General features: G+C 41.5%; 2 protein-coding genes across 3 annotated transcripts in view; one reads left to right on the forward strand and one right to left on the reverse strand.

The window, feature by feature from the left end:
- Positions 1-1,900: 1,900 nt before the first annotated feature.
- Positions 1,901-7,462, forward strand: LOC130438223 (fibroblast growth factor 16). The gene is made up of 3 exons (XM_056770057.1): positions 1,901-2,423; positions 4,076-4,179; positions 6,450-7,462. The coding sequence occupies exons 1-3, from the start codon at positions 2,162-2,164 to the stop codon at positions 6,693-6,695; spliced, it is 612 nt and encodes a 203-aa protein (XP_056626035.1). The 5' UTR covers positions 1,901-2,161; the 3' UTR covers positions 6,696-7,462.
- An 11,317-nt stretch (positions 7,463-18,779) lies between these two features.
- The window catches only part of LOC130437816 (transcriptional regulator ATRX-like), a 40,792-nt gene continuing 31,957 nt past the window's right edge, over positions 18,780-27,614 (reverse strand). For both annotated transcript variants that reach the window (XM_056769435.1, XM_056769434.1), the window contains 8 exons: positions 27,267-27,375; positions 26,994-27,171; positions 26,729-26,920; positions 23,067-23,216; positions 21,935-22,051; positions 21,659-21,754; positions 21,245-21,373; positions 18,780-19,953 (listed from right to left, as the gene is read on the reverse strand). In XM_056769435.1, coding sequence (XP_056625413.1) covers positions 19,729-19,953; positions 21,245-21,373; positions 21,659-21,754; positions 21,935-22,051; positions 23,067-23,216; positions 26,729-26,920; positions 26,994-27,171; positions 27,267-27,375 — 1,196 coding nt within the window. In that variant the 3' untranslated portion in view covers positions 18,780-19,728. The remainder of the gene's footprint in view (positions 19,954-21,244; positions 21,374-21,658; positions 21,755-21,934; positions 22,052-23,066; positions 23,217-26,728; positions 26,921-26,993; positions 27,172-27,266; positions 27,376-27,614) is intronic.

Genomic DNA, 27,614 nt, shown 5'->3' on the forward strand with positions numbered 1-27,614 from the left:
AGCTGCGGAAAAAAATTACACAGAATCCAGCTCTGCAAACAGCTTGCCGAACGGATCGTTTTTCTGCGCCGCTCTGGACGCACGAGTCACATAAGAACAGATGAAATCATACACGGCCACGGAGGAATGTTCCTTCACTAGTACAGCGCTTTCGCTTTGTCACAGGTGCTCAGAGTCAAGACCAGACCAAACCCAGACCACCAACAAGACCTACACCCAGACACCCTCAGATCTGAATCCAGTCAAGATCCTCTTGGAAGATCGCAAAAAATAAGCTCTGTGATTAAAAACGGTTTGTGATGTTTACAGGTTTTCTCTATCAAGACAATCTTTACAGATGAAAACAATATTTGTTACTTTTGAAGACGAATTACAATCAGCAGAAGTAGAAAAACTAACATGATGCTATAAACAGACTACACTTAGGGTCGCTTGATATCAACATCCCCAAACCTCGGACAACTCTTTCAAACTTGATTAAATGTGTTCTCTGGTGAATAATTACACATCTAAATTTCAGTATTTCTACATTTTACAGCTAATACTTTAGATATTGTGCCACTTCATACACAGCACATGCGCATGTGGAGAAAGATGTGATGATATATGAGTCAGTTGTTTTGTCAAAAGACATTCCAGTTCAGTATGGATCAGATGATGTAAGTGTTCTGCTTTATGGAAATAATAACACTGACAACGTCTTGATGCAAAAATACATGCTGGCATTCATCACACATACACATGCACACCATGAATAGCAAGTGTCTGAAGATTATAAACAAAACAGATTACATTTCACTGAAATCTTTCATCTCTATCAGAGGTATGTTGTGTAGATCCTGATTTATAAGCATGTTTGTGAAATTTGATGAAATTCTGTCTGCCTTACTGTACATTCCCTGTAGCGCTTCACTTTAATCAAATACGTCATCAAGCTTATATTCCTGTGGATGATATCTAACAGCTGGAGAGGAGGAGGAAACACCTGCTTACACAGAGGAGCTGGAGAAAATAGCTTTGTGTAAACTCAAGGACTGTGTCTGAAAAAACCACTGAGCTGCACGTCTTTATTACAAACACATGCAGAAATACTGTATATTATGTCATATGATCTGATAAAAGGGTGCCGCTGTGCTGTGATGGCCTCTTGTCATACAGTGTTATTTACCTACAGTATGAAACCAAATGTACTGCTTCTGACACAGAAAAATAACATGCTCACTATAGATTTGAAAATGCATCTATAATGCTATAATAGTGTTCTAATGTTATTAATGTGAACCGCGCCTTTAATGCCCAAACATGATGTCTCTGTAAGAAGTGCAAGCAGTTTCATCACATGTCTGGCACATGTCAAACCTATAATGATGCCCAAAACTGCTGCATGCACCTGGCATGCCAACGGGTGTCTAGTGCAGTGCAGCAGGTTTAAAAGTCCCTTCATGTGTCTATGAGGACAACACAAAAATGTTGCACCTGTGATGCTCACAATGGAGTCTTGGTTGCCTGCTCACTACACACAATGCCCCAAAGACGCTGTACAGATCTATAATGACTGAAAGTCTCGCGCATGCCTACGATGTATATACATGCCAAAAAGGTCTGAGTTGAAGCGTGATGCCAAAGATGCAGTACGCACTGATGCCCATGAAAAGGTTGCCAGATCTCCATGTTTCTAAGATGCAGCTTGTGTTGATGCGCAACAATAATGCACCCAGCTGCGCGCGCACGCAGAGAGAGCTGTGCTGCCTAGATAGACAGCTAATTGGCTCTTGAGACACAGCCAGAAACTCCAGCAGTGACTTGCAGCGCAGTGCGCGTGTGCGCGCGCGCGGTGATTCAGACCGAAGTGGCCATCAGAGGACCAGAAGCACAGGCAGAACGTCAGAAGAGCTTCACGCGCACCGAGGGCTCGCCGTTCTCTCGTCTGTCATCTGTGTTCGACACTCTTTGGCGATCTGAAGGTTCTTTTACGCACGGCGCTCGGATCACAGACAGACAGCAAGCATCAGAGCTGAAAGTTTGAGGAGACATGCAGAAGGTAAAGCTGTCATCCAGGCGTGGCTCGGGGTGGATATGGATGTCTATATAAATGAGTGAGATCGCAGATGAAATGCGCGTCTCTCTCCTCTCCAGTCTGTGATCGCGCGCACTTCTCGTCATGGCAGAGGTGGCTGGATTTCTCGGCAGCATCGATCTGGATTTGCAGGCTTTTCCAGCATTGGGGAACGTGCCGTTGTCGGACGGTCTGAACGAGAGACTGGGTCTGATCGAGGGCAGACTGCAGCGCGGATCGCTTACGGATTTTGGCCACCTGAAGGGCATCCTGCGCAGGAGACAGCTGTACTGTCGCACCGGCTTCCAGCTGGAGATCTTCCCCAACGGGACGGTGCACGGGACCCGACAGGACCACAGCAGGTTCGGTGAGTGCAACAGCACCTGTGCGAGTCTTCTGCGTAACCGGCCGCTCGCCTTCCACAAAGTGCCATCTCGAGCGAAACCAATACACACATGACCAGACGGTTTAGAGTCTTTCTCCTCGCGAGGTTTTAAGAGAAGTCACAGATAAAGATGAGCCATTACTCTGTGCTTTATTCCTGCAGACGAAACATTTGAAATGATTGTGACTTCATTTAGGAACATGCTAGCGGGGTTCAAAGTTTAGCGTTTACTTGAAGGTCAAGGTCATGCTGTGCTGACTTCTTTTCTACGAATATCCAACACACACACAAAAGATCTTGGGTTGAAAGATCTAACAAAACATGAAATAATGAGATGGGGAGCGTTTGATGGATTTACAACAAAGTGAGAGAATGGCAAAACACACATTTTTAAAGAACATGCCGTGGCAAACATGCACATTATTCTTTCAGAAAAATGCATTAAATGTATTATGCATTGTAAAAGATGTGTTGGTAATCCGTGTGTGATGTGTCCATGTGCCTGGTAAAATAATCTGACAGTGTGTACGTGTGTGTGTGCACTTTATATGAGAACTGGAGACCAGAGAAAAGTCTAGTGTTGTTGATCTCAACATATAGTCCTATTAAAATACAACGAATGCTTTAAAAATGATCAGCAACTTGAATTCAAACACAGCCAAAATGATGATGAAAAAAGTTTGGACACGCCCCGTGTCAGGTTAAGAGGAACATTCTGGAACTATCATCTGGACCAGAGTTTGGGCAAGGTGTGTTTGTAATGCGTTCTGTGTGTACGAGTCCAATTCTCCTGTGAACTCCAGCGCCGGGTCACGGGCCGCAGGTGGAAAACAAACTCACGCAGCATGAGGCTGTTTTTCTCTGTAAACGTGTTCAAAGGAACAGACACTAATAATTACAGCGCTAATAAATCAGTCAAAGAGCGCTCGCTATTACAAGCATAAACAAACGATAGCAGAGGCCAGACGTAATCCATAATCACTGTGCAGGTGCAGCTCTGAAGAAGAATAGCTGCAAATGAAAGCCTGACCACTGTGGAATCCAGCGCTAATGCATGTTTTTACACACAAACAAGCTGCTTTACTGGACGGGGTGGTCTGCGGTCATGTATCTGGCATCCTGCTGGCAAACTCCAGCCGCTTGTCGGTAATGTTGCGAGCTGCCAGTGTCTTTGATTAAACGCACATGAAACATGCTTCTGCTTAACACGGAGCACACACACACACACACACACACACACTGACTCCAGGTGCTGGGAGAAGACCACTTTACTCTTTAATCACGAGCGTGTGTGAACAGCTGCTTGAGGCAAAAACTGACACCAATGCAGCCAAAGGGACACTTCACCTCCCCAAACAAAGATATTTTGAGAAATGTCATTGGGGTTCTTTTGTGTGCTTCAAAATATCTTCTGTTGTGTTGTGCTGAAGAAAGAAACTCACACACGTTTGACATGAGGATGAGGGGATGCAGCACACACAGATATTGTTATAGTTTAGAAGAGAAGAACACGTCTGAACAGAAGACACAAGTCGCACACATGTGAAGGTTTGGGCTCCAAGCTCGTGAATGTGAAGTGGTGAGGTACATGAGTCGTGTCAGCTGGTCGTCTCATCTGTGTTTTTCTCTGGCAGGTATTCTAGAGTTCATCAGTCTGGCCGTCGGGCTGGTGAGCATCCGTGGGGTGGATGCAGGTCTCTATCTGGGAATGAATGAGAAGGGTGAACTCTACGGCTCGGTAAGTCATGCCCGTGCACAACAGAAGGTTCTGCTCTGTGAAGTGTAGCAGTAGGAATGCCACCCGTCCGCCCACAGTCTGTTTCCCATATGATGCAGATGGACAACTAAAGCAGACAAAACAAGCGCTGGCGGCCCTGACCTCTGATCAGCGGCTAACACCAGCGTCTGGCTCACCTTGTTTTTGTCTCTTTCTAACTTCTCACATCCGAAACAGCGTTCAGTCTCCCAGAAGAAAAAGTGCCTCTTCATGTCGCTCCGCACTTAAAATATTTACATATTTTCCAGGGACACGTGAAGCGCGTAACGTATACACACCCACGTATCGAATATACGAGCGCTGTCGTGCGAGGGACGGCCTTAACTCTGCACAACATGTGAAAGAAGATTAAAGAGTGTAGCGCCATTTGACTGTTTGTGTGCTGGCGTCTCTAACCATATATAGAAAACTGTGCCTAGACTCCCCCTCCACAGAAACACGCTATCAGATTTCTGCAGACAATACACGGGGCCCCAGCCAGATTCTCTGCATCAACCCTGTTTCATGCGAGACGAGACGGTCTTAGGTGTAACGTGATAACATCCTATTAAAATCAGACTTGTAAACTCAAGTCGGCACGTGAAAACTGGCTTTTAAAATCACCCGGAGACTCCGGCTCACGGCACGGGAATCAACCTGACGTTAGCTTAACTAGTGGATTCAAATCCTACTGATGGATTGATATCCATGCTCCGGTGTTTGGATTGAGAAAACAGATGAACTGGTTCTTTGGGTTGATCCAGTTCAACAGCCTCACATTCATCATTATTATTGCACCTTCGCCAGCATTTTGGTGATTTGGTGACTTGCTTTTTTATCAAACGCAACGAGCCAACTATTCAAATCATTTGTTAGCCGCACGTTTACGGCTCACCGTATCTCCAGCACTCATTTTGAAAGCACTGACACCAGGACTTGAGTCTGGCCCGGTGCGTGACTGTTCTTTGGCAGAAGACGTGATGGAGCCCCAGCGTCCTCCATTGTTCTCCACGGTACAGTCAGCCAGTGGAAGTTCACCTGTTTAACCTCAAGTCATTGCTCACGGAGCTCTGTCAGCGCTGTAGTAGCGGCAGCCCACACAGACTCTCTCTCTCGCTGGCCTGCTTGTGTGAGAAAAGCTCATTGCATCACGGGGAAAGATGCAGAGGGGTTTCTTTAACCCGACGAAAAGCTTAACAGTTTTGAAGAATGATTTTGGGTGTTGCCTTGGTGAGGCGAGCACCTGTCGTCTGGCCTGAGATAGTTTCCACTTGCCACAGTTTAGTCGTCACACCCTCACGCTTTCCACTGCACTTGGAGGTCAGACTCACGTCGCAGCTGTCAAACACATTTTTTGATCAGGCAGATGATGTATTAGACTAAAAGTGGTTCTTGGCTCGTCATCATTGGGAAACCACTTTACGTGCGATATAGAACCATATTTTGGTGCTTCAGTGGTTTTTGAGGGACTGTATTATGCCCCTGTACGGTCACTCAGTCATCCCTTCTGAAGAACCCCTGAAGCACCAAGATATGGTTCTGCACTGAAAATGACATTCTTAGGTTTTGTCTTGTTTTGAGTAAAAACATCGAACGATTATTAAATCAATATCCAATTACTAGACAAGAAACACTTGCGAAGATATTTAGACGTATTTTATGAAAAATAATGTAAGAATGAAGTAAGTTTATGGTAAAACTAAGCCAATGGGGTGAGATAAATAAAGCTTTTTCTCAAGTACCTAATTCAGGTTTTTTTTCTCAACCGATGGACAGATTTCTGTACTTAATTTGACCATAAACTTACTTGTCTTATATTTTTCTCTTTTTAAAGAGACAAAACATCTTAGGTCACTTTTATTGTCAAGAAAGTGCACTTTAATTAAGAATGATTAGATATTTGTAGTACAAAACAGACAAAAGCACTTCGTAAGAATGTCATTTTGTGGAGAAGAATCACACGTGCAGTGGTTCCCCTTTAGTTATATTTTGGTGCTTCAGTGTTTTTTTGTAGTGACAGATGTGCAATATAGCACCGCTTCCGTATAAAGAACCTGTTGACCCCCTTTTACCACTAAAGCACCAATATATGGTCTTATATCGCACGTAAAGTGGTTCCCCAAAGATAAAGAGCCCAGAATCACTTTTAGTGTTATATATGATCATTTGTTACGAGTTTAGACCTGGTCTTTGAAGGTTTCTGTAGGCAGGACTCACTCCCCTAACCCATGTTTCCTCTTTGTTCTGTGCAGAAGAAGTTGACGGCAGAGTGCGTGTTCCGCGAGCAGTTTGAGGAGAACTGGTACAACACCTACGCATCCACGCTGTACAAGCACACAGACACTGGACGATTTTATTACGTGGCTCTAAACAAAGACGGCTCGCCTCGAGAAGGGGGAAGGACGAAAAAGCATCAGAAGCTGACTCACTTTCTACCCAGGCCCGTTGAGATCGAGAAGATCCCTCAGGCCTACAGGGACTTGTTCCAGCACAGGTGACCAGAAACACACCCAGAGTTGCTGGGTCGGAGAGGTTTGGTGAAGGTGCTGGATGGAAAAGACGCCTCGCCACTGTTTATATCTGGGTTCTGGTCCAAAAAGAGGAATCCCTCTCCAGCGGTGACTGAGATAAACAGTACGTGTGTGTCCTGGATGGCTCTGTTTCCTCTCCTTAATGGGTTTGAAACCACAGAGAAGAGAACATTCCTGCATCCAGAGCTGGTGCCAAAACATCGTCTTGAGAAAGAGGTGTTGACTTCAGGGCCACACGACACGAGACACTTTTTTCTTTTTAACTGGATCTTTATCTGGGGAAGGAAAACTGCCTTTGAGCAATAATAATATCGGCCTTGAGAAGACTGGACATGCTCAGTCTGGACCCTGGAGCTGATTCTACGGACACAGCACTTATCAACATGAAGGTGGATTTTATATTCTAGCACATACGCAAAGCAAAAGCCTTTTCAACATACCTTCAGAAAGGGACTTGAGACCTGCAATCAGCTTCTGCTGACAAACAAACATCTGAAATCTTAATCTCAGATCGTGAGGCGGGGAGGAAGAGTTTTATAGTAATTGACCCTTACCCCGTCCAGGAGGAACTCACGTGATGTTGATGGCGTTTGGTACTTGTGAAGGTCTGGGACGCCTGAAAGAAAGATCTGTTGCAGCGAATAAGCCTTGAATGGATTTGGGTGACTTATGATGTTCAGACTGTCAGGAACATTATGGAAACGTTAGTGAAAGACGTGTAAATACGGACGAACCTATTTATAAGACGTACGATATATATTTATTTTCTACATATAAAGTATAATTAAAAATCTCTATATAAATATATTTATTTATTTTAAAGACTTTATTTTGTAATAAACCTGAGCTTATTCTACTGAACTATTACAGAAGCATTTGAGCTGAATAATCGACAATAAACTTGTCCTGCTCTCAAGTGTGTATTGTGCGTGAGTATCATCTGAATCACATCTATTAAAAGCTGAGGAACACTGACTTCTTTGACTCAGAGTTATTATAGTTTTGATTTAGGTTTTATTAGTTTTTTTCTAAATGAGCTTCTATTCTTAGATTTTGGTTTTAGCAATCTTGGTATTTGCTTTTGTCATTATATCATTTATTGGTTTATTTTTTACATTGCCATTTAGGATTGAAACATTTTTATTTTATTTACATAATTTTACTGCTTTAAACTTACTATACATTATTTTTGAGGCAGCATTATCATTCTTCCTTTAGTTAAGTATTTCCAATCTTTTTTAGGTCAATATTTAATTTGATTTCAATGAACAGTAAAGTTGTCAAACTTTTCATTTGAGTAAACAAGAATAACCTTGTGTTGACTGCATTTGTGCAAATACAATCAACAACATCAGTCACGACTGAACCTCTGAGATCTTCTGAACTGGAATCTTTTGCGTTTGTGTTCTTGTCATTTTGAGGTACATAAGATGCACTGGTCATGAAATCTAACGTAAACTATTCTGAGCTCATGTTACTTAAAGGACCCCATTGACTTTACAGAGACATTTTTATTCTTACTACGAAAGGTCAAGGGGGGCAAATTTTGAAGTGAGTTACTCCTTTAAGTAGTGGATTGAGTGGATTGTGAAAGTGGACTCTATATGACTGAGACTGAACCAGAGTGACAACAGCCAGACAGAAGAATCTTATAAAGAGAGTAATGAAAGATGTTGACATCAGGCCTCTTCCAGCGTTATGTAGGGGCGGTCAGCACTGAATAAAAGTCAATGTGTAACATGTGGTTTCTCAAACACTATGTTGATTCCAGGACATCCCAGAATAATCCAGCTCTCCAGAGATGATGATGATGATGCACAAAGATGATTCTTGGCTGAGGGAAACTCTGGGAAAGTTCTCGCTGAACAGTCTGTAGACGCTTAAATCAACACCCTGTAGAAAGTGAAACAATGCGCAGGAATGTGGTGCGCTGGTGGACGTCAAACCTGTTGAAAAGTCACCGCAGCAATATTAATTATCCATATAGTATTGATAACATATGTAGACGTATGATTTATAATAGTGTGTGAACACTGATGTTCTTCTGAAGAGGCTTTTAATCCACATACACCAGTAGATTCAATCCAGATTTATCAACATGACCAGCCCCACCCATCAGCAGCACCTCAACACATGCTTGAATACTTGAACAGCACACTCGCTCGCTCACTCACTTCCTCACTCGCTCTCTCCCTCTCTCTCTCTATCACTCACTCTTGCTCTCTCTCTCTCTCTCTTGCTCACTCTCTCCCTCACTCACTCACTTTCTCTCTCTCTCTCTTGCTCACTCTCTCTCTCTCTCTCACACTCACTCACTCACTCACTCTCTCTCTCTCTTGCTCACTCTCTCTCTCTCCCTCACTCACTCACTTTCTCTCTCTCTCTCTTGCTCACTCTCTCTCTCTCTCTCTCTCTTGCTCACTCTCTCCCTCCCTCCCTCCCTCCCTCCCTCCCTCCCTCCCTCACTCACTCACTCACTCACTCACTCCCTCTCTCTCTCTCTCTCTCTCTCTCTCCCTCCCTCCCTCCCTCCCTCCCTCCCTCCCTCCCTCCCTCCCTCCCTCCCTCCCTCCCTCCCTCCCTCACTCAGTCACTCACTCTCTCTCTCTCTTTCTCTCTCTCTCTCTCTCTCTCTCAATCTCTCTCTCTCTCTCTCTCTCTCTGTCTAGTGCGCATGAGTGAGTTTGGCGTGGTGAGGAGTGTGAGAGGCGTTTGATTGATCTTTACATTCTCCTTTTTTCTAAACTTTATGGTCTTTTTTTCTCACCTTAGTCAGGGTTTAATTGTGAAGTGGTAAGATCTGGTGTCCATTTGCATAGACGTTAAACATGGCCTCACCCGCAAATGAGGGAACGCCGGTTTTCTCTATTGGAAATGGATGCAAGTGTTTTCCAGATCAAATTTGTACGGTGGAAGATGTACTTATGGCCATGGGAAGGGTTGTTGGCCATGATAAAATAATTTCAGCGTCTAGGATGAATAAGGCCGTCGTTGTGTTTCTGGAAGAAGAGAAGTTTGTTAATGTGCTTGTAGAGAATGGAATTGAAATGGCGGACACGTTTGTGCAGGTGACACCTTTGCGTTCTCCTGCGACGCGTGTCATAATCTCGAACGCGCCCCCGTTCATAAAGAATGAAGCGATAATAAAAGAACTAAGTCGCTTTGGAAGATTTGCGAGTCCAATTAAAACTGTTCCACTCGGCTGTAAGAACAACGCACTAAAGCACGTAACGTCTTTTCGGAGACAGGTTTTTATGTTTTTGCAAGCACCGACAAAGTTTTTGGAAGTATCTTTTCGTATACAACACGAGGAAAGCTCTTACATGATCTTCGCAACAACGGAAAGTATGCGATGCTTTGAATGTGGAGATTTAGGCCACAAGAAATTGTTTTGTCCTCATAGAAAACAAAATGAGGAGAAAAGCGCAGAGACGGAAAGCAACGAAAAGAGAAATCAGTCGGAACTTGGAAAAACTAGTGATAAAATCGAAAAAGACACACGGTGGTAAAAGAAACGTATACACAACCGAAAAATAAAAAGCAAAAAGTACAAAACGAAAAACAAACCGAGGAGACTCAGGATAAAAGTTCAACTAACAGTGGATGTACTAGTTCCCTTGAGAGCATACAGCTTTCAGAAGGACAGGCCGAGTCAGACAAGGAGTCAATGTCAAGATCAGAGGTGAGTGAGTCTTCTTTTCCGATAGTGCTTGGTGTTTCAGGAGCTGAGCAGAGTACTATATGTGGCAATGATATGGAAGTTGAAATGGCAAGTGGAAGTGGTTTACAGTTTGTTGAGGAGGATGAGGTGTGTGTTGATTAATCAAGATGTGACAGTGACAGTTGTTCAGAAGTTTCGGAGTTTGAGTTGAGTCAAACATCTAAAGATCTGTATACTGCGGAAGAATTTAATGACTTTCTGGATCAAACAAAAGGACAGAAAGTGGATGTTTTGAAGCTTTTTCCGGATGCCGTTAAATTCTTGAGGTCAGTAATGACTGTACAGCAAAGTGTAGGATGTGATGTCATATCAAAACAAAAAAGATTTCGTTTGAAAAAAATGGCTACAGTAGTTCGTAAAAGTCTAAAAGGAAAGAAAAAGAATAAATAGGTTCACATGGGTATGGGTGCTGCTCTTATATATCTCTTTCTCTGTCTTTCACTTTTTTTGTTTCTTTTCCACACCTTTAACATGCAAACTTTACGAGTTAGTACTCTAAACATAAATGGTGCGAGGAATAGAGAAAAACGAGGTTTACTAACTGAGTTCCTTAAGCTTAAAGAATCGCATGTAATATTTTTACAAGAAACACATAGCGACGAGAGCAATGAGACAGAGTGGGGATTGTGTTGGGAGGGCAGTTACTCTTTAAGTCATGGAACAAATTTAAGTGCTGGGGTAGCCATACTTTTTTCACCTTACCTCAATGTTGATATAGTGTCAAAATTAGAATTAGAAAAAGGTCGCCTTCTTGTTGTAAAAGCTACAATTGACGAATATAAGTTCATATTTGTTAATATTTATGCTCCAAACAGAAGTGCAGATAGAATAATTCTATTAAAAAACTGAATGAATATTTGAAAATTGTGAATGCAGATGATTTCCTAATAGTAGGAGGTGACTGGAATAGTACAGTTGATTTTATGTTGGATAGGAATAATACTGAACCAGATTTTGAATCGTCAGCATTTCTAAAAAAAATTGCTTTTCAAAATGATTTGTTGGATGTGTGGAGAGAGAGGAATAAAAAAGTTAAACAATACACTTGGATAAAAATTTCACAAGAGAGAATAAGTGCAGCTAGATTAGATAGATTTTATGTTTGTAAAAAAACTAATAATAGGATTGTGGCTGCGAATATTGCACCATGTGGTTTCTCAGACCATCATTTTGTTACTTGTAACTTGACCTTATCACAGACTCAGTGCAAAAGCCCTTACTGGAAATTGAATGTACGTTTGTTACAGGAGAAAGAATTTATTGAAAGATTTAAATACTTTTGGGGATCTTGGGTTTCACAGAAAAGTGAATATGAAAACCTAATTCAGTGGTGGGAATTGGGAAAAACACAAATTCGCATTTTTTGTCAACAGTTTTCTTCTTTCTCTACTACACAGATTAAGAAAAAAATCATTGAATTAGAAAAGGAAATAGTAAAAATTACATCTAATATGGTGCTGCAATCAAACACTGTGATGGCTGAGAACTTATGTGAGAGAAAGAATACTCTTAACTCCCTACTGCAAGTGCAAGCTAAAAGAGCACTTATAAGGTCACTTTTTTTGTCAGTCCATGATATGGATGCACCAACTACATATTTTTTTAATCTTGAAAAAGTTTCAAAAAAGCAGAATGTAATGCATTGTCTGACATTACCAGATGGGTCTAAAACGTCTGACCCAAAAAACATGAGGAAAATTGCTGTGGACTTTTATTCAGAACTTCTTAGAGCTGAAAACTGTGAATCACAGAGTACATCGGACTTGCTTGAACAACTTCCGACTCTTAATGGAAAACAACAGGCAAACTTGGACAGTGTTTTCTCTTTTCAAGAATTGACTGAAGCTGTACAACAGATGAAACCTGGTCGTGCACCAGGCATCGATGGTCTGCCGGGGGAATTCTATAAAGCCATGTGGGGAATCATCGGTAAAGACTTTTACGAGGTTGTACAGAAATGCTATGAGGAGCAAAATCTTCCTAGGAGCTGTCAGAGGGCTGTTCTTGTTCTTATTCCCAAGAAAGGAGACATAAGTCTCATGAAGAACTGGAGACCCATTTCCATTCTCACCACTGACTATAAAATTCTGGCAAAAGTCTTGGTCAATAGATTGAAGTGTGTGTTGGGGGACATCATTCATAAAGACCAATCATATTGTATTCCAAATAGAACTATTTATGACAACATTTTTTAGTGAGGGATTTACTTGATTATTGTAAATTAAATGGTATCAATTTGGGTCTTCTATCCTTAGATCAAGAGAAGGCCTTTGATCGTGTAGATCATGAGTATTTATTTAAAACTTTAAAAGCTTTTGGTTGTGGTGATGTTTTTTGTTCCTGGATTAAGACTTTGTATACAAAGGCTTCGTGTTTAGTGAAAATTGGAGGAGGTTTAAGCCCACCAATACAAATGCAGAGGGGAATCAGACAGGGATGTCCTTTGTCTGGTCAGTTGTATGCAATAGCAGTAGAACCTTTGCTGTGTTTATTTAGAAAAAAGGTTTCTGGTATATGTGTAGGAAACAATATCTATAATGAATTGAAGCTGACAGTATATGCAGACGATATCATTGTATTTGTTAAGGATCAAAAAGAGGTAAATATAATTAAGAAGTGTCTTTGTTTATACGAAAAGGCATCATCTGCCAAGTTAAATTGGAGTAAAACGGAAGCTTTGTGGTGCATTGAACATTCAACAGAGGTCTCACCAGTTATTCCTGAAAATGTAAAATGGGGTAAAATAGGAATTAAATTTCTTGGGATTTATTTAGGAAGTGAAGAGTTTAAAAAAAAGAATTGGGAAAATGTAAAGGATAAAGTATGTGCTAAGTTATCTAAATGGAACTGGTTGCTGCCTCAACTATCATATAGGGGAAGAGTGCTGGTTATCAACAACTTAGTGGCATCTACCCTGTGGCACAGGCTGAATGTTCTGGATCCACCAATGGATTTTTTTGTGGAGATCCAGAGAGTTCTTGTTAATTTTTTCTGGTCTGGAAAGCACTGGGTGAAAGAGGCAGTTTTGTACCTACGAGTTCATGAAGGAGGACAAGGCCTAATAGAATTAAAATCCAGATACGCGGCTTTCCGTCTAAAGACTGTCCAAAGGTTTCTTTACCATCAAGATCAGAACTGGATGGAAGTGGCATGTGCCCTCTTGCAGAGGGTTGGTCGTTTGGGTCTTGACAGACATTTGTTTTTAATGAACTTGAAGAACATGGACCTTAACGGACTTACGTCTTTCTATGCTTCAGCTTTACAAGTGTGGCATATTTTTTCTGTGGAAAGAGTTAGCGTCTGGACTATGGAAGAACCTTTGTTCTTTAACAGATTGTTGTCTACAGATCTACTGAATTCTGTTACTTTACGAAATAACTTGATAAAAGCTGGCATTTGTAAAATTGGACATTTAAAAATTAACAATCAGTGGATTACAGCAGAAGAATTGCATCTGAGAACAGACGTTCGGTCTCTTCGAGTTCTTCAAAGACTGCTGGAAGAAATAAAGAACCAATTGCGTCTTCAGCTGGCACAGTTGGAGAACTTTGATGGATATTTCCCTGAGATTCGTGTGTCTGCAGAAGTGGAAGATTGGGAAGAGACTGAAGGGAGTCTACTGACTTTTAGAACACCTGAACCTGGCAATTTTGAACTTTTCTCCAAGAAAGCCCTGTACATGTTTTGTGTTAAAATTCTTAATCTAAGAGCTCTGGACAATGTGATCGAGTCAAAATGGATTGGAGTAACTGAGCATGGATCTTCCCCGAAAGGTAGTTGGAGGTCCCTGTATAAGAAGCCTATTGAAAAAAGACTAGGGGACTTTCAGTGGCGGATTGTACATTGGGCAATAGCCACAAACAGGTACAAAGCACATCTGAATCCTTTGCATAGTGTAGAGTGTAGCTTTTGTGGGGACTCTGAAACCGTTAACCATCTTTTTGTTGAATGTTCGAGACTAAGTGAACTTCTTTGGTTGTTAAAAAATGTTTGCCAAAGGTTAGGGTTTTTGTTTACTAATGGGTTACTTATATTTGGCCCAAAATATAGGGCGACAAATAAACAAAAAGTAATATTATTGAACTTTATCTTTGGTAAAGCAAAGATGGCGATCTGGTTAACCAGGAAAAACAGGATTCTAAATTTAAGTGGAGTAGATCCAGTACAGATGTTAAAAGGTTTTATAAAGGGACGTTTGATGCTGGAGTTCGCCTACTATGAAATGGTAAAAGATATTGAGACCTTTTTTTTTATGTGGGGAACAGAAGGTGTGTCGTGTAAGCCCAATGAAGGGCAAGGTTATCAGTTAAGTTTTGGAGTGTTATAAAAGAGAAGTGGAGTTGTAAATTGTTCAGTATATGAAATTATTTTACTTTATTTTTCTTTAATTTTTTTGTATTTTTTTGAAGTATTTATTGTAAAATAAATCAGATTTTAAAGGTCAAAGGTCTCTCTCTCTCTCACTCACTCACTCTCTCTCTCTCTTGCTCACTCTCTCTCTCTCCCTCACTGACTCACTCACTTTCTCTCTCTCTCTCTTGCTCACTCTCTCTCTCTCCCTCACTCACTCACTCAATTTCTCTCTCTCTCTCTCTTGCTCACTCTCTCTCTCTCTCTCTCTCTCTCTCTCTCTCTCTCTCTCTCTCTCTCCCTCACTCACTCACTCACTCCCTCACTCACTCACTCACTCACTCAATTTCTCTCTCTTGTTCACTCTCTCTCTCTCTCTCTCTCTCCCTCACTGACTCACTCACTTTCTCTCTCTCTCTCTTGCTCACTCTCTCTCTCTCCCTCACTCACTCACTCAATTTCTCTCTCTCTCTCTTGCTCACACTCTCTCTCTCTCTCTCTCTCTCTCTCTCTCTCCCTCACTCACTCACTCACTCACTCACTCACTCACTCACTCCCTCACTCCCTCCCTCCCTCCCTCCCTCCCTCCCTCACTCACTCACTCACTCACTCACTCAATCTCTCTCTCTCACAGTCAGAATGCTGCTCATTCAGGTTCAGTGTTAGAACAGAAGCAGGTTGAAGTTGGGGAGGGGGTCTGGATCAGCCAACAGCTGAGGGATCCTCATCCAGCCGTACGAATGATGGGATCAACATTTCAACATCTGCAATAGTTGCAATGTTTCTGCGAGCTGTGAATGCAAGATCCCCCCGGGAGCGGGCGAATGGAAAAGAGCGAGAAAAACACTGGCAGCTCAAGAAATGAAAATAATAGCAGAACGAGAAAAAGACGCAGCGGCTGAAAGATTGAAGGTCTTGTGCTGGGTGTGAAGATTTTCAGGCTATGATAACTGAATGTGAAAGTGTGTCTGATATTTGTGCCCACAGTCACATGTTGTAGCGACAGACTTTCAATTCATTTCCTCCATTTAATAAATGAGAGATCAACCTTCTCAATAGCGCTTCAGTGATTTCCAGTATCAGTTTGACTCAACTGTACTGTTGCATTAATATAGATGTGGGGAAATCTCAGCATGAATCTTAAAACACTGTATTTGAATGTGTAAAATCCTGAGGAACATCCTATTCTAACATAAAATACAACTGAATGACTGAAGGACAATACATGAGAAATGTGTTATGTGATGAGCTTGTTGGATGTTGTGATCTTTCTGAGTGAGGTGTGTCTTACGTGCATGTATTTTGCTCTTACAGGGTAAAGAAAGCATCGCTTCATGTGTCCGTGCACATGTGACATCGTCTGTGTGAGTGTCTTCTGCAAAATAACATCATCATTATCATCATGGGAGGAATGAAGATCTAATTGCACGTTTTCTTTGCTAAACCCCTCCTACATTATTTGATTTAGATGTTTCATATGTTATGTGATATCAAACTAGACCTCTTACAGCTCATTGTGCTTTTGCTCCTCATGTGATTTATTGGGGCCAGATGTTCCAAAAGTTTCATCTGGATCAGAATGATCAGGCTTTGGAAATCTCATCTTTTGCTATGTAGGATCAGGTCATCTCTTTTACTTTGGATCACGGGATTTCAATCCAGTTTCGCTTTCAAAACCTGTACATAATACACACTTTCTCAGATTTGTTTTACTATATCTGAATCATGAAAATCTATGGAGGCCCTGGAGGGACATGTGAGATGGAAAAATATATATTTCAATGCCTTTTTCACTCAAAAATGTTTTGCGTTATGTTCAGATGAGAGACTTTGTTCGCCATCAAAAATTTACTTTTGACAACTGTCAAATGTAATTTATGAACAGTGATTAAAAACAATTTATATTTAAAAATAATTGATGGTGTACAAAATAAAGATATGTCTGTGTAGATTACAGGAAACAAAAGTTGTATTTTTGACCAATTTTATAACATTTTTTTATTAATGAAATCCACCAGTCTGCCAGGATCAGCATAATCCTGATTTGTTAGCTCAAACATATTCCAATTTTACGAAAAAACGGACTGGATTTGATCCAGCTCAAAACCTAGATTGGATTTTGTGAACTAATCCAAATTCACATCCATATTTACTTTTGAACAACCCATTTTTAAGATTTGATCCAATCTGATAGTTGAAATCCAACCCCGAGTGTCATATAATATTTAGTGTTGTCATCCCATTTACAAGAAGCTTCCTCCAGATCTGCTTCTCTAGTGCTTGTCTTGCCGTGACTATCAGACCTGTTATATGACAGGCTAATGACAAGTTATCACATGACAAGAGCTGCCACAAAACGCTGATAAAGCAGTCGGAGCACATGTTAAGTCATTTAAAGAGAGACAAATGGTGAAAGATTTCCTGGTGTGTGAGCGACTCCTCAGTGTCAGCTTCAGATGTACACACAACTGCGTCTAATGCAGTGTTTCCCAATCCTAATCCTTCATGCAGCCTTTCCAGAATGTGTCCCTAAACAAACACCCCTTTCAACTCATCAGCTTGAGATGAACATTTCATTGGCTCAAACAGGCTGACGGGTTGAATCAGGTGTTTTATATAGAGAGACATTTGAGATAGGGAAACACTGCACACCATCATCATCAGAAAATCAACTTCAACATTTCCTGAAGACCAGAGACAGTTTTCAGTTCTGTTTTGTGACTAGGATTGCAAAATTCTGAGAATTGTCACGGCTGTAAACTTTCCGTGAGAATTAACGGGAAAATATGGGTATACAGAGAGAATTTACAAAATTGCAGATGATCCTATAACAGGGAATTTAAATGTAGTTGAATAAAAATCTTGCATATTAATTGTGGTTAATCAACAAGATTGAATGAGATTTCTTTTAAATTTCTACCCTGCACAATAATCAATCACATCCCCACACATAACATATTACAGATCATTCCTTGAATCCTGCACGCAAAATAATGTAAAAAATGTCCATAAATAATACACAAATGTGTGTTTAAAACCATGTGCTGTAAGCTATTGTGCAAATATATAAAAGTTTAACTAGCAAATACAAAAATGTGTTTATTCAGGAGCTAGCCAGCCTGTAAATCAGATGTTAAATGTGAGCTAGCACTACTTTATTGTCAATTTATGAGGCTATGTAGCACAAGCTGTGATGCTCTTTCTTCTACTTTCTGTGAGCCAGTTTTCTGTCATCATACAGAAGGCTACTGGACACATTACTGTTCCTTATTCATCAAGCCTGCTTTTATTTACTCAAAAATACATAACATAACAGTAATATTGTAAAACATAATAGTTTTGTGTTTCACTCATTTAAAATGTACTGTATTTCTGTGATGCAAAGGTGAACGTTCCATACTCATTAATAATAAATTATACTGATTTCATCAATGTTGTGCTGCTTAATATACTTTATAACGTGTGATAATTTTTTTCTTATAGTAATAACAATTACTTTTTAATATTCATTGTATTTTTAAACAATAAAATCCAGATTTGAATGACGATGACTCAAAATTGTAATGTATCCAAACTTTTGACCAGTATTGTATATAGTAGATTATAGTTTGTTTTAAGCAAGAATGCTTATTGCGGAGTATTTATTCATCTCGCCTATGTCTATTCATTTGCATGAATTGTAAAACATTCATTACCATTTAAATGTTTACCACAACAAAATACTTTAAGTTTTTCAGAATTAAAGTTCTACTTATAATTAAATCAGTCAAAAATGTAAAAACAGCTCATCTGTATTATCTTTCATTCATGTCAAAATAATTCCCATAAATTCCTGGAAAATGTCAAACTTGGAATATTTCCAAAATTTACCAGATGAAGATTTACTGGGAACTCCCGCCTCTTTGCAACCCTAGCTGTGACATACAGCACTTCTACAGAAGAAAACGATGTAATAAAAGAACCACAACTGAAAGAAGATGCATGTTCCTCAACCTTTTGGTCACTTTATTCTTTAACTGCGATATTAAATACTAATCATCAGATCAGATCATATTAAATGTCAGAAACTGTTGGTGTAGATGTAACATGAGAAGAACAAGAGGGAAAAAGTTCCTCTGTATTTCAGAATCACACCCTGTGTGGATCGTCGCCAGTGAAAAACATCCACTTCAGCATCCCGAGTGAAGATGTGCCAAAGACGAGAACAATACAGCAGAGCGCCTGTGGAGCATTATCATCACATGCCGTCAGAACAGGTCCAGCTCCGGTTAAACTGCACAAACATGTACTGTAACTACTGCAAGTCCTGCCGCCAGACACCAGCGGCTAACGTGGTGCCAACCCACTCCAGTGGGCAAAAAAACAACAACAAAAGAACAAAAAGATGAAAAATAGAAAAACCATGAACAGTACTCACATCGATATGCTAAGCAACACAACAACGAGAAAGTGTGATGCTAGAAAAGTCCAGAGGAATTCAGCAAGCAGTTTCAACAACACGGACATTCCATAACATAAACAACAACAACAACAACAGCTTTTAAATACCTAAAAGCAGATTAGAAAAGGGATTTTTAAAAGGTCCGAAGAGAACTAGCTGCTTGATATAAGGCCATTTGACTTCTGGCTGTCCATCACAGTGTCTCTGAAGCACCCGTGACAGACCACACTGACTGGACCAACATCTGACACGGAAACGCTGCAGTCCCTCTTCAGTCTTCCTCGCAAAAGAATTATTTATATATGCACAGCCCTTATGTAAGGGAAAGAAACTCGCAATGCCTAAAGCATTTGGGGGAGAATATCTTCTTTAATCTTAAATACGTGAGGAAAAAAACCACGGTGAATACCATTAAGGCTATATACAGAGAATGACAAACTGCTCTTGAACAAAGTCTGGGCTTCTCCTCCAATGATGGCCGGGGGAATCTACACACCCTTGGACGGGCCGGGGTTCTTGCCCAGCTGAGGGTTGGGCAGGCCCTGGAGGGCTCCGAGCTGCTGGTATAACCCCAGAAGATCCATCTGACTCATGGGTCCCGTCAGACCGTTCTGCATGGCCAGCTGGTTGAGCAGCATCCCCTGTCTCGCCATGGCCATCTGCTGCTCCTGGACCTTCCTGTTGGAGATCACCTTCTGCACGTACATCATCAGCTGCACACAAAACACCAGACCACACGTCATGCTTTCATCTTCACTCTCAAGACGGTATATCATAACACTTGACTGATGATGTCACTACATGCATTGATATCAGAACACATTCATTATAAAAGAGGGTGATGATGCAGTTTTAAATCACACTGCTGACACGATTAATACAATCTCACAGAACGCTCTTCATGTTTTTTCATTTAGTAAAGCTCCTGCACATTTCAGGTCAATTCTATGTTGATTTTTTTGGGGGGAACGCCATTTATTTCATATTTTTTATTTATTTATTAGTTTGTGTAATAATATTACTGTAAAGCTGCTTTCAACCATGCAATACTGTGAAAGCTCTTTACAATTCAAATGTATTTATTAAGACAAAATCCAGTAGTGCTCTACTCGGATTCATTAATATTCATTTAAAAGATACTTTCAATCATTCTCTAGAACAGCTTTACACAAAGATATATCACTGCACAGAGATCAAATCAAACCAAAAATGATTCAGACACCAGATATGATTATTTATATTTTTGACTGAAGCGTGAAAGACGCTGTAGTGTGTTTATGTAGTTGAGGATAGCAAAATAAAGTCAACTGTGACATATTATACCCCAAAATACTTCATGTATACAGTACAATTGACCAACAATTATTCAGACACTTTGATCTGACCATGTTTAGATGATGTGGTTTTTCTTAAATTGCTAATGCGTCGTTCTTACACCACAGACTGAAATGAAGCATTGCTTTGTAATTGTTTGCCATACATCCTTATTAACTAATTATGTACTTCAATTTATATCCCCAGTGAAATCAAAATGAAGTTTTTGTTCCTTTTATGAGTGAGCCTTAAGGCCGTCAATAAATTGATATGCCCTCGACATGCTGACAAAATTCCCATTTAGAAGATACAAGTGTTGAAAACTGACAGTGTGGCACGTGTGCTCAAAATAATCTTGGCATTCCATGACATGACGCTTCACTTCAGCCTCTCGTCAAAGTTCTTATCCAATCACATGAAATAAAGTCAACACATATCAAGTGATGCTGAGGCGTTTCACTGGGACTTTAGCAGCTGACAGATATTTAACTCAATCCAGTACATCCCTTTCTAGAGTTATCCCTCATGATCCAGATGAATTTGTACTGACACAGTTCTTCTCATGTTTTATGAGCATTTTCTTAACTGTCCTGAATAAAGTTTGACAGTGTGAGAAATGTTGAGGGTGTCTAAATAAGTTTTGGTTTGACTATGTCAGAACAACAGCTGTGTGATTGAGAGCAGACGTACGGTTTGTTGTTTGCCGAGGACATCACGGTAAATAGCCTCTCTGTGTTTCAGCTCCATCTCACAGGTGGCCTGTCGTCCCAAAGCCATGGACTGAATCTGAGACTCGGACAGACTGGGGTTGTCCTTCCACTGACAAAGACAAACACAAGTGTTACACACCACAAACAAACACAAGTAAAGCTTACGTACAATACTGAGTGTGAGGGCCTGTCCCAACTCTCTCTTCTCATGAACACTTAGTCAAGGAGTTTAGTCATCTTGCACTGATGTCTGTTCATCCTGTGTGTCCTGCATGTCTTCATATGCACAATGTCTTTGGTCTTTTGCACTACTGTACCGTGTAAGTTAAATGTGTGTGTTTATTAGCCAGGTTTCACACTTCCTTTCTATACGTTATGTTTTGCTGTCACTCACCAGCTGTGAGATGATGTCCTCCACAGGCTCTCTGGGTACAGACTTCAGAGCGCTGGTGGCTTCCAACACCTTCTGTCTGCCCTGGTTAATCAAATCCTTCAAAACGTGAACGGGGAAAAGAGAGAAAGACACGGTATGAAGCCAAACAATGTCTGGAAATCGAGATCTAAGGGCATGGTGTTTTGTTTTGGACACAGCTGTCGTTGCCCGAGGACGAATGTCACAATAATGCGACGGCTGGAGGAATGTGAAGAGCATGTGCAGCTCATTACTGACCTCCAGCTGTTGGTTGCTCATGGAGGCCAAGGCTGCCACGTTGAAGGGGAAGTAGCCTGGTGCCGATCCCATGCCAGCTTGAGAGTAAGACGGCTGGTTGAATCGTGCGGAGAAACCCTGAAACCACAGCACAGACCAGACACTTCATTTCAGCAAAGAGCAAAAATCATCAAGGACATCTCTCCATCACACACGACACATGCAGCAGAGCAAAGGAAGCGCCGCTTTCCGCCTTTATTTAAAAATGATTTCTGAACAGATGAGTGGAAGATGTAGAAAGTGCTGATGTTCTCTCATGTGAATGTGTGTTTGTGTTGGGCTGTAAACACAGAGCCCTCCCGCTGTCAATCAGCTACTGAGAGCAGACCCTGATCCTGACTGGACATCTGATAAACACACCAGCAGGTGGACTGCAGGAATCACAGCTGCACAACACACCTCTCTCTCTCTCTCTCTCCTGACACTGTTCATGGGTTTGAGACATCAAATGAGTGATTAGGCCTGTCACGATATCAAATCTTTGTTTGCCGATTATAATTGCATCAGAAATAATTGCGATAATCAGTGGCATAAAATCTTTATAATATCGACTACGTGATGATAATGTAATAAAACAGACACTTCTAGTCCCTAATGCTAGCTCACTTCCAGCAGGATAATGCACTGTGTCACAAAGCTCCAATCATTTCAAATTGGTTTCTTGAACATGACAATGAGTTCACTGTACTAAAATGACCCCACAGTCACCAGATCTCAACTCAATAGAGCATCTTTGGGATGTGGTGGAACGGGAGCTTCGTGCATCACACAAATCTTCATCAACTGCAAGATGCTATCCTATCAATATGGGCCAACATTTCTAAAGAATGATTTCAGCACCTTGTTGAATCAATGCCCCGTAGAATTAATGCAGTTCTGAAGGCCAACACAGTATTAGTGTGGTGTTCATAATAATCCTTTAGGTGAGTGTATGACATCACTAAAAACTATTGACGTCAACTTTATATATGGTGCGATTGAATTGACAATCAGTGACAGGCCTGTTGTGATACATTTGACTGTATTTTTCCAGATGTTAAAGATAGAGAGAGAGAGTTGTAGAGAGAGCAGATCTGTGGTAGTGCTTACACACCTTCTTCTCAGCCTCATACTCGGCCCAAGCCGCCTTGCGATCTTCCTCGCTCAGCGCCTCCTCCTCCTTATGATCCAGCAAAGAGTCGTGCTCATGATAGCCCACGATCTGATCTTTAAAACTGTGAAGCAGTTCGGCCAGAACAAGATCCTGTGATGAGAGAGAGAGAGAGAGAGAGAGAGAGAAGGGTCAAATATAACAAGTGTTTTATCACGCTCAACATCACCAGCTGCTTCATGTGGTTTCATATTTAAAGCACTTCTGGTCTCCATGACAACAGTGTTGTTGAATCAATACTACCTCCACGTCCAGACCTCCACAGACATGCTCTGTACCACCACATGTTTGCTTTTCTTTGTCTTCAGTCTAACTTTACATTAAAAAGGGACGGTGACGTCATGACACAAACATCACATCAATCTGCTGATGCTCTCACAGACATTCAATCGCTCTCTTACCATCTGAGGGCCGCAGGATTGAGAAGCAAAAACGTGGAACTTCACAGAAAAGTTGTAATGTTTCAAACAGGTCTACATCATAGCCCATAATGATAACTTGCACCTTAACTGCAAATGTTTGGTCTGTATTGTTGTTTGTTAAGTTGAAGTGTGAACTGTGGTGAGACATGTTCCTTTGGGGACTGACGTACAGACGCGAGCGTCTACATGGGAAAACAGGACAGTGAATGAGCAGAAAAAGGTTTATTTCTAGAAAAAGACGTCAGGTAGCAATAACACAGACATGTTTTCAGCATTACGCCAGAGAGAGATCTGTTGACATCAAACCACTGGACTAAACGTCTGTGACGGCCAGAAAATAAAACCATGTGCTGCTGAAAGCAAACACAATCACGCTTAAGTAGCTAACTGAAAACATGTGAGTCCGTCATGACATTCAAGTGAGATGTGAAGCTGTTGTTTCAGTCTCATTTCAAACATGACCTTATCTCAACATTGCCCAATATCGCCGGCTCAAATGACAGTCCGGGAGAGCAGGGAATGCTGAGATTAATCTCCAGGCTGGCGCTCGGCGGGTGGTCTTCACGTTCATGTCGAGCAGAGCCGCTAATGACGGTAAAGAGAACTCCTGCATTATCATACTGACGGCTGGCACTTTACCCGCGGAAAGAGAGGAAACTGAGAGCTTTTCACAACCAAACAACACAACCGACACACGTTTGTTTGTGGAAACAGAAGAACGTCTGCAGCGCATCACACCGTACATTACAGTCAAAGAGAGCAAACTCAACACTAGCTGCTTCTCAAATCTCTCTCACTCGTACACCTCATGACTGACGCTAGGGATGATGTTTCAACTGAAAGCCAACGGTTTGTCTTGAATGTTATTTATCAAAAACACTTGAACTCCAGGAGCCGAAACGCACCTCTGCAGAGAAGACAGAGCTCGTGCAGGTGCACACGCGAACTGAAGGAATGTGAAGGATTGAGATATTTGTAATAGCAAACCTCAGCCAGGAAAAACCTTCTGTACAGCTGCACACCAATGAGCCACACAACTCCAGACCCTCATATAAACAGTGTGTGTGTCACGTGTCCATCACGACTCAACAATCATTCGGCTTATCCACCTGTCACACACACACTAAACCCTGTCTGTCTCTCATTCAAATACTGACGGATGAAAACAAGGTCACTTTCACACAGAATATTCTATTTCTCTCTTTTAAAGCAAACATTCAATAAATGAAGCTCCGTGTGTCACATGACTAACTGCCTTTCCATTGGACAGTCGATAGTTGGAATGATTTAAATGATTCTTACGTTATTATCATTTGCTGCGTCCCAATTCGTCTACTTACACTCTTATACACTGTTTTTGATCAGGAAAAGAATCCAGATTTTAGTGGAGCAAAACTCTGCGAGAGGAAACAGAAGTGGCCGATATTGCATAGATAACATTGTTGCCATTAACTGTCACACACATCAAAACACAGCTCTTATTTACATTGAAGTATTTCTTCACTCATTATTTCATATGAAAAGTTAACTCAGCATTAATAAATGAATCAATATTACTGTAGTGGAGTGTCACTAAACTCCGCCCTCTCGCTGTGAGTTGTGGGTGATATCACACATTACAGTTTGCATCATTCTGCACTTCTCATTTCTACAGACAGTAGTAGACCATTCGGGAATCTTTGGAATACTATTTCCACTATACTAAGATTTTGGACATTCTCATTGTATTTTCGAATAGCATTATGACAGAGAGTATGCTGACTGTTTAACATGGTTGTTCCCACATAACCTCCGCTTGTGACACTTATGTGCATTGCATCAGCTTGTGGACTTGTAATGTAGAGCTGTTATGTGTGCATGTTTTCTTGCAGCACACGCATGCATCAGTGATGCTCATGGATTAAGGCCGTTGATTTATCATTTGATATGGTTTAAAACGCTTGCTGTGAGGTGAACACGTTCTATGATGGAGTGCTGATTGATGTCCATCTGAAGTCCCAGTGATTTTTTTTTTATTGTTTTTAAAATGATAATCACACTACATATTTCTTCATTTAATATTGAAGAATTGAAGTTTCCCAACGTGGGTTATTCTCTTTTAAAATATTGTGCCCCTATAATCTTCAATTACAATCTGAAAATGCACTTCCTTCCTGTAGTGATCTTAAATGACGTATGTTAGACGGATTGGGCGGAGCATCTGTCGACTCCTCCCCTTCAACTGTCAGTCTGCTGCCAGATCCTTTTCAAAATACAACGGCTGTCTTTATACGTCCCATCAAATCGAAGTAAAAATCGATCACAACTTCCGGTTCACCAGGACTTTAATATTCATTTATAAACTCCAAACTGATGGCTTGATGCGTTACAGTTAATCACGATTAAAACATCATCGTCTGGTTCATGGTGGGAACCGGTCTTAAATCTACCTGGGAAGTCCACAGTCAACGTTCAGTGATCTCCATCGTTTACCAATAAAGTTGAATGTGAGCAGAGAGCGTCTATGTCCTCCAGTTGACACCTTCAGGCAAGAAACCATTTAAGGAACATCTGTTCTGAAGAACATCATTACCCAAACTACAGTGAAGCCCACAGAACCCAAGAACGTCCCCACCGCTGGACACAAACCGGACCGGATCTTTAAATCCTCCCAAGAGCCTGAGGCAGAACTCATGTCTGGACCACAACCTCCTTCTTTATCATTAGACTGGAAGTCCACCGGCTTCCTTTGTCTTCAATTAGTGTGTCTGAAGTAGACGAGTGTTCAGGAGTAATGAGTGCTCATCAGCTCGGGGGAAGTTTACTGCCTTCCTTTGAAAAACTTCACAGACAAACCGGTGAATCAGCGAGACAGATGGCCTTCATGGTGAGCGGCTGCAGGTTCACACACACGCACAGCGCTTTACTCAGGGGTGGGAACACATACACAATATCTCAACCACAGATTTCTTAAAGACACGAGGAGGTCAGCGGTGAGCTGGAGAGACGGTCTGATAAACTACGCAGCTGCTCGCTCTTGTGTATGATCAGAAGAATCTCTCCAGGAGTTCCTCTAAAGCACGCACACACCTGAAACATTCCTCTGATCATTCTGCATCCGCATCCCACCCTCCCGCCGACGTGTCACTCATGCAGATGGAGAGAAAACAAAGCACCCAAAGAGACGACTGGAGGGATCTGTACCTTGGGCAGCATGGGCGTGGCTCTCTTGCTCTTCTTCTCAGACGGATCGTCCAGCATGTCAGGTTCAAATGTGTAGAGCTCCGTCAGCTCATTCATGGTGAAGTGACGCTCGATCTGCTGCTGGTCGACCACACGGAAAGACAGCGACTGTTTGGCCACCTGCCGGTCATAGATCTTATCCTCCATGGTTCCCTGGACGAGAGAAAAGGTTAAGACGGGAAGATCTTCACACACCGACACGCAGTTCACCGCAGTCGCTTCTCACCTGAGCCAAAAACCTGTAGACAAACACCGTCTTCACCTGCCCGAAGCGATAGACCCTGAAAATACTCTGAACGTCGTAGGAAGGGTTCCACGAGGCGTCGAATATGATGACCCTGTTGGCAGCCACCAGGTTGATGCCGAGAGAACCGGCTCTGGTTGAGATGAGGAACAGTCGACCGCTGCGGAGAGAACAAGAGAAGCAGAAGAGTGAAGAACGGCAGCGCTGAACACACCTCTGACAGCCGCTCGATACGTCAATGAGAAGCGCGTGTACCGAACATTACTGGTGTCGTTAAACTCTTCTGCCCACTTCTTTCTGGTCACGGCATTAGTGGATCCGTCCAGCCTGTAGTAGTCAATGTTTCTGAACCACTTGCCCTCACCTTCAAAACACAAGACACATGTCACTTTTCACACTAGATAGTGTACAGACAGACAGACAGACAGAGAGCTCGGACACACACACACACACGGGAGATATTCAGCGTTTAATATCACGGCCTTCCACAAACTAACATTACAGTCTGTTTTCAATTAGCCTTCTGTGATCTTTTCATTACAAACTGCAAAGCCTTAAGCGAACATATTTCTGTGGAGTAAAGAAGTCAAGGTCTAATCATTT

This window comes from Triplophysa dalaica, chromosome 16, assembly GCF_015846415.1.
Source record: "Triplophysa dalaica isolate WHDGS20190420 chromosome 16, ASM1584641v1, whole genome shotgun sequence".
NCBI classification, from domain to species: domain Eukaryota; kingdom Metazoa; phylum Chordata; class Actinopteri; order Cypriniformes; family Nemacheilidae; genus Triplophysa; species Triplophysa dalaica.

Coding starts and splice junctions, on each gene's coding strand:
- LOC130438223 (XM_056770057.1), top strand. CDS start 2,162: ATGGCAGAGGTGGCTGGATTTCTCGGCAGCATCGATCTGGATTTGCAG. Junction 2,424..4,075: donor ACAGGACCACAGCAGGTTCG/GTGAGTGCAACA, acceptor TTTCTCTGGCAG/GTATTCTAGAGTTCATCAGT. Junction 4,180..6,449: donor AGGGTGAACTCTACGGCTCG/GTAAGTCATGCC, acceptor TGTTCTGTGCAG/AAGAAGTTGACGGCAGAGTG.